The sequence below is a fragment of the Rhinolophus hipposideros genome, assembly GCF_964194185.1.
Source record: "Rhinolophus hipposideros genome assembly, chromosome: 8".
In the NCBI taxonomy this organism is placed as follows: domain Eukaryota; kingdom Metazoa; phylum Chordata; class Mammalia; order Chiroptera; family Rhinolophidae; genus Rhinolophus; species Rhinolophus hipposideros.
Window position 1 is genome coordinate 65,253,635 of NC_138054.1, and position 17,720 is coordinate 65,271,354.

Here is a 17,720-nt window from a genome sequence, read left to right on the forward strand (position 1 = left end):
GTCGCCCTCTCCCATTGGCCTCTGTGGCACTGGGGGCGGGTCTTCCGGGGCAAGTCACAGATCTCACGAGAGTCCAGCTGTGGAGCGTGATTTGAAGGGTAAGAGAGAGGCGTAAGGCGGGTCCCAGAGAACTCGTGTCGGAAAGCGAGAGGGAGGGACGCGGAGCATCGGGGGCGGGGCCTGCGCTGCCTCCGCCTTCCCGAGTCGCTTCCATTCATTTCTCCGCTCCCCCTGACCCGCCCTTTGCACGGAAAGCCCTGTTTGTGGATCGTGTTTACGATACCTAAGTGCAGAGCTCGGTGGAGCGACCTAAATAAAGCACTTGAGCCGTTTAGAGAAAGGAAAGGCAGCGGGTGGCCGGCCGGCGGGCCAGGGTGAGACGGGGGAAAGGGCTGAGAAATTTAGGAACAGAAAGAAGGCCAGAGCTAGTAGTTAGGGTGCATCTGCTATTTGCGTGGTGCCTGTAGCAACACTGCTAGGAAGGAAGTACATAGTCCATGTGTTTGTCTTTAAAACCTGTTTTGTTTGTTGTTGTTTTACAAACAGGGAAAATGAGGCCGAAAGAGAGGTGAATTCCACATAGTCAAGAAAAAGGATCAGGTGTCAGGAATTTTAGAGACCCACCAGTTTAATCTGTAGTGGCGCCCTCCCCATCCTGGCAACGTGTTTTGCAGATGAAGAAGCGGAGGCCGGGGGAAGGGATGTGCCCGAGGGCACACAAATTGGGGGTCCAGGTCTGACCCCCATTCTATCCAGTGCTCTAACAATGACTGGAATGAACTGTGTGAATATGCTTAGAATTGAAGCAGCAATGATAACAATGGGTACTATTTACCGGCTATCTGCTAACAACTGTGTTTAAACAGTTTACATGCATTATTGAGTTGAATCCTTGCTCCCATAAGGCGGACAGACACTCTATCCTTTTATAGGAAAAGAAACTGGGAAAGAAGTTAGAAACTTGGCCAAAGGCACACAGCCAATAATAATAAGTAGTGAACTCTGATGACAGAGAAAAATCTGGGCCCTTAGCCCAAATTTAATATCGGTATTATCTTTGATTTTGAAGTGTTTATGTTCTCTCTTTCCAATTACCTAGGGAAACAAGGAGTTCGATGTCCTGGAGTTTTAAATGGGGAGTCCCTGAACCCCAGAGAACATAGAAAATGCAGTTTAGAGTCAGGCTGATCATGGCCTTAAATGTTAAGCTAAGGAGTTTGGACCTTATCTGCTAGGCCTTATAGAATCAGTGCGAGTTTCTGTGCAGGGAAGGGCCTAACAAAACATGCCTGAGGGTGGGACATGGCCAGCAGTTTGCAGCTTCTTGGGTATGGGTTGACTGCAGAAAAAAAAAGGATAGGGTAAATACAGGTATAACCTTAGGGAATTCATATATTTTAGAATAATGAAAGAAGCCAGATTATACTGACATGGACCTTGAAATGGGAGGAATTCTAATGCGTACAATGATCAAGCAGGATGATGACAGAAGAGGTCAGCTTTGGCCATTGAGACACAAATCATCAGTGACCCTGGAGAGTGTGGGATCAGGAGAGTGGGTGCTTGGGTTGCATTTGAAAGGGTTGCAGAAAAAAGAGTGGGGAGAATGTGGAAGCAGCAAGCACAAGCTACTTGTGTGAGAAATCGGGGAGTGAGAAAGGGTCAGTGCATGGGAGCTTGAGGGAATACTAGCATCAAGAGGCCTGTGCCTATTTCAAGGTGAAGACAAAAGAGTCAGGGGAAGTGAAAGAGGCTAGGCAAGGTCCAGCTGGTAGAACAAGGGGCCAGGGTACTTCCCCAGGAAGAAATGGGATAGAAAACACAGGGAGCTTTTCCAATTCAGGAAAGATAGATCATTTCCCCTTAGGCTGGAGGGAAGGAGAGCAAGGCTTTAGAGATGGATAATTAGAGGGTGAGGAGCTGGTTAGATGGGAACTCCCACCTGAAGGACTTGAATCTAGGGAGGTAAAGGGCATGGAAGGAATAAAATATAGGTGATATTCAGGGGGTGGGACAACTTAATTGGGCCAACAATAAAAATAGCTCAATAAACACTGAGTATTCACTATATGATTGGCATTGTGTTAACACTTTTAATCCTCGCATAGAGAAACAGTGAAAGAGAAAGAAATCAGGAGTGAGATGAATAGGAATATTGATCTGGAGGCAACATACAGGTTGAGACTGGAGAGATATAAAGGGAGAGACTGGAGGCAGAGATATTAATTAGAAGGCTATAGTAGTACCGCGTTTCCCCAAAAATAAGACCTAGCCGGACAATCAGCTCCAATGTGTCTTTTGGAGCAAAAATTAATATATTATATTACATTAGACCCAGTCTTATTTTACTATAATTGATTTTTACTACATTGATTTTTGCTCCAAAAGACGCATTAGAATTGATTGTCCAGCTAGGTCTTATTTTGAGGGAAACGGTAGTTCAGTGGAGATAGAGGAGAGGGAATTTAGGAAGTAGAAGTAGAAGTGATCAGGACATGATGGCTGAGTGGGTATAAAGGTGAGAGGTTCAGTGGTTTGGGTTTCAATCCGTCTTGAGTCCCTACGCGTAGAGTCAGAGACTTAAAGATGACTGGGAAGGAATTATGGGGAAAAATGAGTATACTAGATGTCATCCATTTGTCCCATTCAGACCTAACTTTCATCCTTCTCTACCCTGCCCTGTACCCTGTGAGGCTGATTCATTGGGCCTGCATCAGTGGATTCCCTTGGGCTCTGTTCTTTATTTTGGCTTCCACCAACGGGAAGATATTTTGAAATGTGTCTCCCCAAAATTCATATGTCTAATTCCTAAGCACCAATACTTCAGAGTGTATCCTGATTTGGCAATAGGTTCATCGCAGGTGTAATTAGTTAACATGAGGTCATTTGGGTGTGTGTCCAATGACTGGTGTCTTTATAAAATGGGGAAATTTAGGCATAGGCATACACAGGGAGAGCACCATATGAAGATGAAGGCAGAGATAAGGGTGATGCTTCTACCAAGCCAAGGACCACCAAAGATTGCCAGGAAACCACCAGAATCTAGGGAGGAGGCATGGAACAGATTCTTCCTAACCGTGCTGACACACCTTGATCTCCTAGCCTCCAGCACTGTGAGACAATCAATTTCTGTTGTTTAAGCCACCAAGGTTGTAGTAATTTGTTGTCAGCACTAGTAAACTAATATAGAGATCAGAGGATGGGAGAATAGTGAGCTTGAGCTATTTATTCCCCTGGCTCTCTCCCTGCCACAACCTCCCAGGTTGGCTGTATCTCTCTGTCTAAGGCCACAGCTCCTGCCAGATAGCCCTCTCTACAGCTACTATCTCCAGGTCTAGTAACCACTCTCTCCCCTCACCCCTTAACGCCTAGGGGTGGAACCAGCTCCCAGCTGTTGTTAGCCCTGGGGTCCTGCACTATTCCATGATGGTTTTCCTAAATCCTGCCTCATCTTTAGAAATATGCCCTTTATTAAATTCTCATCAAGGTACCTAGTTTGAGGGGCCGGCCCGGTGGCTCAGGCGGTTAGAGCTCCGTGCTCCTAACTCTGAAGGCTGCTTGTTCGATTCCCACATGGGCCAGTGGGCTCTCAACCACAAGGTTGCCAGTTCAATCCCCCGAGTCCCGCAAGGGATGGTGGGCTGCGCCCCCTGCAACTAGCAATGGCAACTGGAACTGGAGCTGAGCTGCGCCCTCCACAACTAAGACTGAAAAGACAACAACTTGAAGCTGAACGGCACTCTCCACAACTAAGATTGAAAGGACAACAACTTGAAGCTGAGCTGCGCCCTCCACAACTAAGATTGAAAGGACAACAACTTGACTTGGAAAAAAAGTCCTGGAAGTACACACTGTTCCCCAATTAAGAAAAAAAAAAAGATACCTAGTTTGAGTATGCCATGGATTTCTGCCAAAATACAGTAGGTATGTTTAGAGCCAGCAGAAAAACAAAAACTAAACAAAACAAAACATTTGTTTGAGAATTTGAATGGGTCAGGGGAATCCATAGCCAGAACGGCCTGAGCACATTTACTGCTGCATATGAATTGCTTAGAGGATGAGGAAGGTTGGCATGAAGTTAAGGTGGTGGTATCCAGAAATATTTCATTCATTTAGAAAACATTTATTGAAGGCCTACTACCATGCACCAAGCATTACTCTAGGTGTCGGGTGAGGGGGGTGAGGGGGGGGGTGGCTAAAGACAAATCACGGCCCTTGCCCTCAAGGGAACTCACAATCTAGTAGCAAGGAGACAGACGTGTAAACAGTTACTTGCATAAGGCATCACAGGTGCTATGGTTGAAGTCTGCGCTGGAGACAAGAACTTGGGAGTGATTGTCTGAGGAAAGAGTCAGCAGCAGTACTGAAAAATCAGTGTTGTGAAGCCCAGCTATGATGGTCAAGAAGGGGGATGGAAGAGAGGTCTGAGATATTTATAGTGTGGGGATGGGGTGGGGTGGGAAGACAGGCCAGGGAGAAAGGTCTAGAGGGTTTGGATGTGTCCAGGGTACTGGGAGTGAGGGGCCTGCCAACAGGTTAGTGGTAAGTAGGAGTGGTTGGCAATGTGAGTGGTACAGTAGGACCCTGACTCAGCCATGGGTGGGCACACAGACAGGGGCATGGTCCCCAGGCAAGAGTGCTGCAATCCTCGGTAGTCCATCTGGGCCTGGGAAGAACATAGGGGCAAGGGAGTCTTCTCTGAGGATTTAGGTAGAATTTCAAGGAGGCTGGGTTCCACTTCCTCACAGGCATTTGAGACTGCAGCCTTGGGCTGGGAGAGATGGGAGGGAAAGAGGTCTGGATTAGAGCAGGTCCTGTAGGAGGAGGACCGGGGCTGTGCAGGAATGAGGCTTTGGCTAGGGGTAAGGCCCAGACAGGGAATTCTGGAGGGTCAGGGCCTTGAAAAAGGTTTGTTGTGGGGGCAAGGATCCAGCTCCGGTAGGGACAGTGGTGGGTACTGGGGAAGGAGTGCACTCACCGGACTCAGAGCTGCGGTATCCCTAAGGTACTGGCCTACGACCCGGTGTAGGTCCGGCAGTGAGGGCCACAGGGCATGCCTCAGGCTCCTTGGGGAGAAGGTAGAGAAGGAGGCTGGGTCATGAGAATGTGTTGGGAGGGAGAACACGGGTGGGGTAGTGGGGGAGGCAGTGAAGTGGGCAAATAAAACTTAGAGAGGGAAGAGTGTAGTCAAGGCAATAAAATAAGATAGAGTTGCAGAGGTGAAAAGGAAACTTCAGGTTGGGGAGGGAAGTCAGTGTTGGAGAGGTTCAAAAAAGGTGTGGTACAGAGTGTCCTCAAACATTCTTGCTTCGGGGTCTTTGCCCTTTCTTTTCTCTCTGGAACACTCGATTTATTTCCTCACTTCATTTAGGTCTCTGCTCAAATTCCATTCTGACAGAGAGGCCTTCCCTGACTACCCTGTCTAAAATAGTACCATCTCCCTTCCGCATCACTCTCTATCTCACGCTCGTCTTTATTTTTCTTGATAGCGCTTGACTTATTGTATATTTATTTTTGTCTGTTTCACCCCACTAGAATGTGAGCCCCATGAAAGCAAAGAATTTGCCTATTTGCTTACTCCTGTATCTCCAGGGTATAGAAGAGTGTCTGGCCCATCATAGGTGAAGAAATTAGCTGGATGAATGAATGAATGAATGAATGAGCCAGTGGGGCTTATTATTAAGTTACTAGGGAAGGTGATCTATCTGGGAAGAGTATGGATTAAGGTATGCTGGCAGAACTGCCAATTCTTTAGGTTCATATTTCCACATGGAGGGACTTTAGCTGGACAACATTTCAGGCCTCTTCTGTGACCTCACTCATGTCTCTCCAGGGGAGGAGGAGTAACATCTGGTAATTCAGGGAAAAGCAACTGAGTATGTCTGGTTCAGCAGCACTACCTCCTTATTTCCCCCCGACTTTTTTGTTGGATCTGCTACCTGCATAGAGTCTACACTTCAGTCTGCTTATATACACGAGCAGATTAAAAGTTCAAAGACAGACATGTTCACAGAGAGATGGGAACCCAGAAGAGAGGCATCTAACCTAGCCATTGGCCATCAAAAGAAGCTGCCTGGAGGAGCTGCCTTCTGAGCTGAGTCTTCAAGAATTAAGAGATGTTACCAATTGAAGGACAGAGGTGGTATGGATTCTATCCCTTCTGTTTATAACATCCAGTGACATTTCTCCTCAGTCTTAGACTTCCCACATAAATGAGTCATTTATTAATAACGTTTATTTAAAGGCATGCTATTTGGCAGGCACTGTCTTGAGGATTTAAAGATGACCAAGTAAGGAATAGGAACACACATAAATAAATCCAGTGGTACCTCGGTTTTCAAACATCTCCACTGATGAACATTTCAGTTTACAAAGGCCGTAAATTTTATGGATCTATGGTATCATAGATAGTAAAATTCATGCTAAATTTACAGTCTTAAGGATTGATTTTAAAGGTCTGGAACGGATTAATCCATTTTGCACTACTTGCTATGGGGAAACTGTGCCTCGGGTTTTGAACGTTTCAGAACTTTAACGGTCTTCCGGAATGGATTAGGTTTGAAAACGAAGGTACCACTGTTTAGTAAAATGCTCCTGGTACTATGACAGAAGTCTGTACAGAGGCACGAAGAGAGAAGGCAATAGGGGAGGGTTAGGAAAGGGTTCCCAGGAGTTGAAGAAAGTTATTTAAAGGAAAATGGGTATTAGTCATTCAGGGAGGATATTCCTGATAGAGAGGACATTATGTGCAAAGGCAGTGAGAAGTAAAACCACTTGACTCCTGGAGGAAATCAACAACAGTTTGGCAAGGGGGATGCGCAGCGGGGGGAAGGATGGAATTTTGCGGAGCCTCGCGTATCATTCTAGAATGTGGACTCTGTCCTGGGGAGCTAAGAATGAGATTTAAGGAGGTGAGTGATAAATTAATGTGTGCGTTTTAGAAAGATTTTTCTGGTGACTGAGCGAGGCTGGATTGGAGGGGAAAGAGGCAGTGTTTCAGCCAGTCAGGTAGTGTAGGGCTAGAGAAAAGGGGCCATTCTTTGAGCGGGGTTTGGGAGGTGGACCAACCTGAGCAGACCAGACTGGATGAGGAGTGAGGTGCCTAACTGTGTTGGCCTTGTTATTGAGATGAGGAGCCAAGGCTGTTGGAGGTGTTCAGTCTAGCGGGCATGTTAGAGTGTAAGGAGCTGGTGCGGCCCCCAGGAAGCGGCTGAAGCCACCGGGGTGGACCTGAAGTTGTCTAGAGACCACGTGCCAGAGAGAGCGCGTGGGATGCTTGTTTAGAGGCCCCCAGCTCGGCCCTGGCTACCGCCGTCTCCCGCCTGACCAGAGTGGTACCTGTAGTGCGCAACAAACTGCCACCTCAGCAGCAGCAGGCCCAGGAGGGCGCTGAGGCCCAGCACGAGGAGCAGAGCGGTCACCAGGGAGATCCAGGCTGTGGGACAAAAACAGTCAGGCCTCGGCCGCCCACTGCCCGCGTTCCGCCCCGGGTGCGGCCGGCCCTCGCCAGCCCGGGCCCCCGCGCACGTGTGCGCAGCCGCAGACCGGTGCGGCCGGACCCCGCCCCCTGCCCCGGCGGGCCTCGCTCCGCTCCGCCGCGGACCGCCTTTCCCCGACGGGCTCTCACCTGTCTCGGAGGCGGTCTCCACCCTAACTGGGTCTGACCAAGTGCTCCAGGGGCCTTGGTAGGTGGGCCCATGGAGCCTGGCGCGCAGCTGCAAACGGTAGCGGGAGCGCGGGCGTAGCTCCAGGATCTCTCCCTGGGCCCCGAGAGGTGGCTCCAGTACCTGCCGAGAAGCGAGCGGGGGGTCAGGCTCCCAGTGCCCGTGCGAGGGCTTCGATGGACGGGCACCTGTTGGACCAAAATCCTACCGCTCTGGATCCCAGGGGTTCTCCCCAAAGATGCTCACTGGCAGAATACGCATCGTGGCGGAAACTTGGAATACAGAACGCAGAGCGCCTCCCCCTGAGCGGCCTCGCCCTGCCCGAGGCATGTGCAGCCCCGAGAGAAACGCTCACTGACACACAGACCTCATCTGCGCTGTGACCTGCTCATCCTGGTACAAATACACACGACACACCCCGACCGAGATCCCGGTGCACTCACACGACCAGGACACACAGACATCTTTCCAGAAGCCAGAACTCCAGGTCCGGCGATGAAAACCCCAGACACAATCAGATACTCAGGGCCACAAAGGCATTTGCAAATGACACACATTCAGCAGCGGATTCCCAGAATTGTGCTAGATGCTGGGGGTACAAGGACAGATTCCAAGCAGAGGGACCAAGCATCGTTTGTACAAGCAAGGAGGCTTTATTAATACTTTAACAAGCATTTATGAACTGCTTGTGATAAGCCAAGCATTGGGCTAGGCACTAAGGAAAAAGGTAAATAAAACATGGTCTCTCACCAGTCTAATGTGGAAGACATACAAACAAGTAAATAATTACAAGGAATTAGTGCTCCTATGATGATGAGTTAAGTAAGGCATCAGGAGCTTGAAAAGCGTTTAGTGCTGCCTGAGTTGCTTGGTTGGGGGCTACAGAATAGTTTAGTGTGCAAAGAGCATGGGTGGGTAGGCTTGGTGGTGAAAGATGAGGCTAAGGCGGTGGTAGGAGAGATCTGAGGACTGTTAGTGCAATAAACTCAACTTATTTGTTGATCAACAGGGGGAAGAGACAAGGGAAAAGGAAGAAAAGTCAAGGAGGATTCCATGCTTGGGTAACTGGGTGAGTGGTTGTGCCATTGTCAGACACAGGGAACAGAGAAGTAAGTTTGAGGAAGAAATACTGTATGGTTCCATTTTATTAAGTTTAACAACAGTCAAAACTTAGTGGTAATGTTGGAATCGTGGTTACCTTGGAAGGGAGGTACGTAACTGTAGGGGGCATGAGGAAGTTCTGGGGTGCTATAAATAACCTATATTTTGATCTGAATAATGGTAACATGGGTGTATACACATGTACAAATTAATCAACTGTATACTTAAAATTTGCGCACTTTACTGTAGATGAGTTAAGTTTTGAATATATAGTAGTCCCCTCTTAACTGCAGTTTTGCTTTCCACCGCTTCAGTTACTTGTGGTCAATCACGAAAATATTAAGTGGAAAATTACAGAAATATATAATTGGTAAGTTTTAAATTGTGTGCTGTTCTGAGTAGCATGATGAGCACTCACGTCAGTCCATTCCATCCTACCTGGACAACGAATCATCCCTTTGCCTCTCTGTTAGTCGCTCAGTGGCTGTCTCCATTATCTTGACTGTCAAGGTATCGTGGTGCTTGTTTTCAAGTAACCCTCATTTTACTTAATAATGGCTCCAAAGAGCAAGAGTAGTGATGCTGGCAATTTGAATGTGCCAAAGGGAACACGTATAGTACATGTATGTGTGGGGAAAAACATAGTATACATAGGGTTCAATACTATCCATGGTTTCAGACATCCACTGGGAGTCTTGGGATGTATCCCCCACAGATAAGAGAGGACTGCTGCATTGAGTCTAAAATGCCCCTGGGGGCTTTTAGGTAGAGTTATCTGGTAAGAAGTTGTATGTACTGTATATGTGGTAAGTGAGAATAAAAGTAGAGAAAGAAACTAAGATTTAACTAATGCATATGTGTACCTTCTATCTGCCAGGTAGTATGCTAGATATTTATAAAATTAATTTTTACTGTAACTCTGCTGATTTTACCAATGAGGAAATTGGAACTTCAAAAGTTTAGGTAATTTTCCTATGGTATAGAAGTTCCTTGCCTTATGGGAAGTTTGGGATGGTTAATGTATGGTCGTTAAAACCATGGAGTTGAAACACTCACCTAGGGAGAGCATATATATTTATCTAGAGGAGAAAAGAATCTAGGATGGGACTATGGGAAGCACAATATATCAGGGAAGAGTGGAATAGGAGAAGCCAAAGAAAGACGAGTTGGAAGGTTTGTCACAGAGGTGGCATGAGAATCAGGAGAGAGTGATATCCCAAAGGCAAAGGGAAGAGAACATTTTAAATGGGAGTAGTCAGCAGTGTCAGACGCCAAAGAGGGGTTAAGATACCCATTGAATCACATAAACATAGATATGCATGCCCAGACACGGACACCTTCACCCCTGATAACACCCTGTGTGGTGGGGTCTGTGGCGTTTGTTCCTTGACCTTACCTTCCAGTCTTGATGGCCTTCTCCTATGTATCGGAGCTGATAGCAGGTTTCTTGGGCTGCCCAGGATGATGGGTGCTGCCATTCCAATTCCAGCTGCCCACTGGAGACCTCACTCCAGTGCAGGTTTGGAGTGGGGATAAGCACTACAGGGATGTCATCGGGGACTGGCCTAAGCCCTTCTGTGCATGAGACGTCATGCCACCAGGGCCATGCATCAGAACTGTCAGAGTTGGTGATTCTGACATGGGGTGAGATGCAGTAGGGGAGGAGCTATGTGGGAGGAGAAGGGAAGAAAGTTCTTACCAGCCTGGTGGATCCAGAAAGGGGAGCCCAGGTAGCTGTGAAAAGCACCCTGGGCTGTGGTCACCTCCACCAGGATGTGAATAATACTGTCATTTCGTGATTTGAAGTGGCAGCGGGAGAACTGGGAGGGCTGTAATCCTGGATTTTTCTCCTCCTCTTCACACTTTTCCCAGATGGGGTCCCTAAGAATCAGCCCCATAGAGTCATTGAATCAGGCCTGCCTCGGAGACTGATACTCCCCATCCCACAGGGGCTGCAAGGATTATAATCTAACTCCTCTCTTGGATGGGCCTCCAGGACTTTCTCTCTGTGTTCATGCCATAATGTTTTATTTTCTGAAGTTTGTTTTGGTGTCCAGCCTTTTCCTCTTAACAAAGGAGCTAGATGATACATGAAAATAGCACAGGCTATAGAGTTCAGGTTTGGCTTATTGGTACCGTGTTTCCCCGAAAATAAGACCTAGCTGGACCATCAGCACTAATATGTCTTTTGGAGCAAAAATTAACATAAGACCCAGTATTGTATTATATTACCCTGCCTTATAGTAAAATAAGACCGAGTCTTATATTAATTTTTGCTCCAGAAGACACATTAGAGTTGGTGGCCCGGCTAGATCTTATTTTCGGGGGAATGTGGTATATAAATCCGGGCAAATTACTTCTTTCTCTCTTACTTGATTTCTCTCTTCCACAGTTTCCTCATTTATAGAATGGGTTAATAATACCTACTTCACGGGATTGTTTCAAAGATTAAAGAGACTTCATTTTTCTGTAGGAAAACATTCTTATGTTTTTAATCTGTTCTCATACAGCAGCCTTCTTAGTCACTTCTATATTTTATTTTACTATTAGATTATTACAACAGGCTTCTAACTGGCTTTCCTGCCTCAATTTTTGCCCCTCCCTTCAATTTGTTCTCCACACAGTTACCAGAATTTGTTTCTAAAATGTTGATCAGATAATGTCCAGAATATATCACAAATGTGTCCATTTATTTTGATCTTGACCTCTGCCACATTAGATGAAGCCACTATTATCTCTTGCCTGGATTGAGGCAAATTTCTAACTGATGATCCTCCTTCTACTCTTACCACTTTCTAATTTCACAGAGAAACATATCTTTTTAAAATGTAAATCACATCATGCCACTCTTCTGCTTAAAATCCTTTAATAGCTCCCCATCCCACCTGGAATAAAATCCAAACTCAAATCCAGGGCTTAGAGGTCTCCATATGATTTAGTTCCTCCCTACCTCACCATTTTCATCTCCTGCAATTCTCACATCAATTTACCATCCTTCATCCAAGCAGGCCTTCTTTCTGTGCTACAAGTATGCCAAACGCACTGTCTTTGCGCTTAACCTTGCTGTGGATTGCTCTGACTCTAGATTTTCTCGTGACTTATTCCTTCTCCCCACTTAGGTCTCAGCTTGCCTGTCACCTCCTGGGTGAGGCTTTCTCTAACCCTTCGCTCTAAATTAGCACCCCCCATCCTCACACTTAGTCTCCATCATATAAGCTTTTTCCTTTATTTCTTGTTTGTTGCCCCATCCTTTCACCCCTCTAAAATGTAAGCCCCCAACAATGCTGGAGCCTTTTCTGTTTTATTTGTCATTCTATCCCCAGTGCCTGGCACACAGTCACCTTTGATAATTATTTATTGAACAAATGAATTGTGTCTCCTTCCTGATTATGTCCCATAAATGGCTAGCTATTACTGAAGTTATTTATCATTTTATGTATTTACGTGTATATGTTTACTCCTTTATTCAACAAATAATTGATACTATGTGCCAGGCCCTATGCATGCACAGAGGAATAATCTCCAGGGAGTTCTCATTTCAGTGGGAGAGGCAGAAAAATAAATAGACGGTATTTTTCTATGATGAGCATCGGCTGGTTGGGGAGTATCAGGGAAGGTCATCCAACCCAGACTGGGAGGGTCAGAGAATACTTCCTGGACAGGCAGTGCTTAGACTGAGTCTCGGACTATAAATAGGAGGCAAAGGGGACAAACAGGCCCCCCAGGCACATGCGTGGGCACAGATAAGAGCTATGGGGCTGTGGGGGAAATTCTGAGTGGTGCAGAATGCTTTTAGCACAGAGGGCCTGGTGGTGAGTGGGGAATGTGAGACAGCAGATCAAGGTCTTGGATGATCCTGTGGCCTTTCTGAGCAGTTGGAACTTAATCTTGTAGTAATTATGGAGACATTTAAAGATTTTAAACAGGGAATTGTCACAATTAGCCTTGTACTTTTGGAAGATCACTCTCACTTCAGCTTGTGAGAAAGGATTGGTGAGGGTGGACTAGAAGGAGAGAAATCCATTAGGACACTTATGCTCTTCCGTATGCAAAGTGACAAGGATCTGAAAAAAGGGCTGTGGCAGTGCGGGTAGAGGGAAAACGATGGGTTCGAGGGCTATTGAAGAGGTAGAAATGACAAGACTGTTTCTGATTGGGTCTGGAGGTGTAGGAATGGCAGAAGTCCAGGGTGATTTCCATTTTTCAATGCTGGGAAACTGCGCTGATGGTAGGATGGAGGACAATAAGAAGAGGAGCAGGTAGAGGAAATAATGACTTCCTTTTTGCCACCCTTTAATCATTGAAGGCACCGCTTATACTAGGGAAATCTGTGCAGTTATTAAACAGAATGAGTCACATTTTTGTAATGATCTCCAAGACATATTTTTAAGTAACAAAGTAAGTTAACAAACCACATAGGTGTACACATGTATGTGTATATATAGTGATCCCATTTATATTGAAAATTAAATATGTATAGATATACATATAAATGCGTAGAAAAACTGGAAGAATACATTAAAACTGTGAATAGTGGTTTTTTTCCACTATTCATTCTTTCAGTAATTTTTTTTAATAAGCACCTACTATGTTCCAGGCACTATGGTAGGTGAGAATATGTTGGTTAGTAAGAACAGACATTGACTTTGCCCTCATGGATCATGTATAGTCAAGATTAGCCTTTTTCAACTGGAATTCTGGGAGAAAATTTTATTGTTACTCATTTAAATAATCATGTAAACTATAAATGTAAAATTGTAACTATGATAAGTCTTTAAGAATGAGAGGTACATGGTACCACAGAGATGTATAGTAGTGCTATTGGAAGGTCAGGGGAGGGTTCCCGGAGGTGGTAACATTTGCGTTGAGATCTGAAGGGGAGCAGAAGTTAAGTAAAGACAGGAGGGCTGGGTAAACAGCATGTGCAGAGGCAGGAGGGAATGTGGCAGGTAGGAGGGAACTAGAGAAGGCCCATACTGGAGCACGGAGAGCAAAGGGCAGTATAGTTAGTGTAGGATGAGGCTGAAGGCATAGGTAGGGGCTGAGTATTTCAGGACGTAATAAGGCCATGATAGAGTTCTTTTTCTTTATCCTAAGATCAATGGAAAGCTATTGAAAAGTTTTAAGCAGGGAATGTTGTGTTCATTTTTGCAGTTTTAAAAGATTACTCCAGCTCCTATGTGGAGAATGATTTGGAAGATTCAAGAGGTGATCAGTTAATGAGTATTCTCTGTGACCCAAGTGAGAGATGATGATGGCCCATACCGGGATAATGGTGAACAAAGGTGGGCAGATGTCAGACATATGTGTTAGGAAAATCAGCAAGACTTGGTTATAGATTGGATATGGTGGGGACGACAGATCTGGGAGGTGTTCGGTGGAAATTCTTGCAGACCAGGCGAAGTTTGGATTGGATTTGATAGACAGTGGAATTACAGTACATATCCGTGGAGGGGAACATTTGAGTTTAACAAAGGTCACTCTGTCAGCAGCGTGGAGGATACAGTGGAGGCGAATGGGAATATAGGCTGTTGCAGTGGTCCAGGTGACATGATGAAAGCTGAACTGAACCAAGGCATTCCCGGTGGGAATGGAGAGAGGTTGAGAGAATAAAACACTCACTGGAGGATGAGAGCCTGGAGGCCATTTGGTTTTGTGACAGGGAGAGGAGTGAAGAGGACCAAGAACAATCTCTCCCCTCTTTCTTCAATATTGTGTCTCCCATAACATTAAGCTCAATCAGTAGTTCAACTCTCACCTGTTTCTGGGGCAGCACCATGGCCTGCTGTGATAGAAGAAGCCTTGGGAACGAGCATGGTCCTGTTGCTGCCACTGACAGGTAACGTTCTTCAAGTCCCGGGTAAAGCATTGCAGTCCAATATCCACTGAAGTCAGAGAAGGAAGTCCCATCAGGACCCACAAGCTCCTACTCTATAGGGTATCCAGATCATCTTTACATACATAACTTGGAACATTTATTCCTTTTCGTTGTTTTCTCTCTGAACATAGTTCACTCTGTCCAGTTTGAGGTCATCAAGAACGACCATGTCCAGCCCAGTCCTCCCTAGAGATCTTCCTATTTCCTTCTTATCTCCCTATTCCTTTATTGACTCACCTGCATCCTCAGGCAGGTCCATGGTTACAGGGGGGGACCAGGGTCCCCAGGAGCCACGGAGGGAGACCCCATCAGGTTGGCTGCGCAGCTGGAGCCGGTAGGAGTTCCCAGGCTGGAGCCCTGAGATGAGGCAGCTTCCATCCATCACTGTCAGAGATGGAGCCTTGGGAGAAGAATCTCAGCCTCAGAATCTAGCTCTGTCTCTCAGCCCAGACAGTCTTCATCTCTTACATTTGAAGCCCCACAGCATACCTGTGGGGAGACCCTTAGTTCCTTACGGGATAGATCTGTTCACAGACTGGGGGTCAGGTTGGTGGATTTCAGGTAGTGTTCAGGGGTTTTTAGGAAAATTCCCATTAATTTGCAGGCCTGAAGCTCTCAATTTTGTCAGTGTGAATGACCTAAGTGAGAGATCCCTAAACAGACATGGTTCCTGAGGACTAATCAGAACTCGTACTAACTCCCCAGGGACCAATCCCATCTGGAATTCCCACAGTATGGCCTGTCTTTTCTAGGAGATAGGAGATGGGGCACAAGAAGGGTAGGATACTTCTCTAGTTGGGGAGGTCTGCTCTGGTCCATCCTGTTGGGACATCGTGGGCTGAGCACATGCAGGCTCGTCCAGAGCTGGGGCTGGGTTTGGCCTCCGCAGAGCTGGGCAGCAGGTTTCAGTGGACAGCAGCTGTATGACTGTGGTACCAGTGGAGTTCCTGGGATCCTTGGGGCCATAGCGGAGTTGGTGCCTCAGGAAACCACTGATTTCGGGAGCTGGGGCCTCCCAGCTGATCTGAAGCTCCCCTGGCTGGCTCCCACTCATGGCCTTGATGATACTGGGGGGAGCTGGCAGGCCTGAGGGCAAGAACTTTCTGAGTGCCACAGTCTATGGTTCCCCTCATGGACTGAAGAGAGGGGTGAGGAGGCCGGGACAGGGAGGCTCCTTATCCCATCCTCTTTTCCTCATGAGAACAGTGACCTCATGGCAGGTTAGCTAGACTCAGTGCTCCTCAAGAGCAGGGATCTCTTCTTGTCTCCATATCCTGTCACCTAGCACAGTGCCTGGCACACACTCGATATTCTGTGACTGTTGGATGTGTGTGTAAATGAATAGGTTAGTGATGGGAGGACCAGGGTGTCTCTGAGGTGAAATGAAGTCTAGCTCTGGATGCCAAGGCTGGAAGGAATGCTAAGGGGGTCTTGAGGTACCTCTGGGGCCTAGTAATGGCGGGCATCCGTGTTGTCCTGCAAAAGCACAGAGCAGTCTGACTCTAGGGTCTGGCCCAAGGGCAGCAAATAGAGGGGCCGGGGTGACCGGAGGAGGGCGCTTACCCACACTGTCCACAAAGAGCACCCGCTGGCTCAGGTTCTGGTTCAGGAATGTGTTCTTTACCCAGAGGTGCAGTGGAAAGAAGAGGCGAACTTCATCCTGGGCTGGAAACTGGCACACATATCGGGTTCCAAAGGGGGGCACACTCTGTGAACTCAGGGGGCAGGCACGGGGCTCCTCCCTGTGGGCACAGGAGAAGTCCATCCTACCTACATGGCCACCATGCCCAGCCCTCAGGACCCAGGCAGGCCCAAGCCCTCCTTCTATTTCCATTACTGCCTTTTTTTCTCAGTGCCTGGGATAGGCCTGGAGCTGGGTTTTTCCAAAGCACATCTATTCGTTAAGTGGCTACTTAGGGCAGGTACTTGGAGTAATTGTCTGGTAGGGCCAAAGGCAGGGAAGCTACTGGGGTAGGGCTCAGCTGAGACAAGGACAGGACAGATAGGGGTGTGGGGCACAGCCCAGCACATACCCTGGGTAGGCGTACAGCAGCTGGTATATTCCACTGGGCGCTGCCTCTTCCTCATCCCAGAAGCAGGTGAGGTCCTCAAATGTTCGAGTAAAACAGTTCAGGGTCTCTGAGTCTGAGGCCAGCAAGGAAGCATCTGAGGAACAGCTGGTGAGTTGAGCTCTGGGTCCTTCCAGGCATGTTTATGGGCAAGAGTAGGGGACCAGTGGGACTCTCCTACCTTGCACCCTTCCCAGGACTCCCTCTTCTGAGTATAGGTGATCTCCACCCTCCACACACCTCACCTTGGTTGGTGACTTGTGCCAGGTTTTGGGGGTCCAGGAGGAGGCAGGAGGTGACCACCAAGAGGCCCCAGGAGGGCATCTTCTCCGGCACTGTGTGCCTGCCTTAGCCCATCCTCCCTTCAGGAAGCCGGGCCCCAATCCCCTCCCGGGCCAACCCCTCAGGTTCCTGTCAGATACAGCCCCACGTCCTGTCCCTGTCTCTGCCCCTGTGGGGCCCATGCAGACCACACTGGGGCCAGGGGCCAGAGAAGGGGGAGTGGGACAGGGCAGGAGGCTAGAAGGAATTTGAAAGAGAGGATATAGGCCTTGGTGGAAGGGAGATGGGGCTTATATTTTTGACCATGTACCAAAAGGAGACTAAGCCTCTATGTGTGTCTATGTCAACTATCGTAGAAGGGTACATTATCAACAAGAATAGCACCATTTGTTGAGAGCACTTACTATGCTGCTATGTGTTAAGCACTTTGTATCTATTGACTCACCTAATCCTCACAATAGTCTTATTATTCCCATTATAGAGATGAGGAAACTGAGATGCAGAGAAGTTAAATATTTACCTCAGATCACATCCCTACTAAGAGGTAAAGCTTAGGAACCCAAGTGCTTAACAACCATGCAATGCTCCTGGAAGGGGTAACCTGCCACGAAATGACCTTCTGCCTCACAGCCATGATAAAATGGTGGCCATTTCAACTTTAATAGGTTTTGGGACTTTGTGTACAATGAACACATTCTCCCTGGAACTGGACATGCCCTCTCCATT

General features: G+C 47.2%; 1 protein-coding gene across 2 annotated transcripts; it reads right to left on the minus strand.

Annotated features, from left to right (window-relative positions):
- Positions 1-4,109: 4,109 nt before the first annotated feature.
- On the minus strand, positions 4,110-17,078 carry MPL (MPL proto-oncogene, thrombopoietin receptor; the record flags this gene model as incomplete). Of its 2 annotated transcripts, XM_081056682.1 has the most annotated exons (12): positions 4,110-4,771; positions 4,979-5,066; positions 7,339-7,435; positions 7,628-7,787; positions 10,162-10,304; positions 10,465-10,646; positions 14,524-14,650; positions 14,881-15,043; positions 15,431-15,729; positions 16,207-16,385; positions 16,677-16,809; positions 16,958-17,078. In XM_081056682.1, the coding sequence occupies 12 exons, from the start codon at positions 17,034-17,036 to the stop codon at positions 4,484-4,486; spliced, it is 1,938 nt and encodes a 645-aa protein (XP_080912808.1). The 2 variants fall into 2 exon arrangements, with proteins under 2 accessions (XP_080912808.1, XP_080912809.1); XM_081056683.1 differs by lacking the exons at positions 4,110-4,771; positions 7,339-7,435; positions 7,628-7,787 and having other exon boundaries at positions 5,001-5,066; positions 16,958-17,036.
- Between the last annotated feature and the right edge of the window lie 642 nt (positions 17,079-17,720).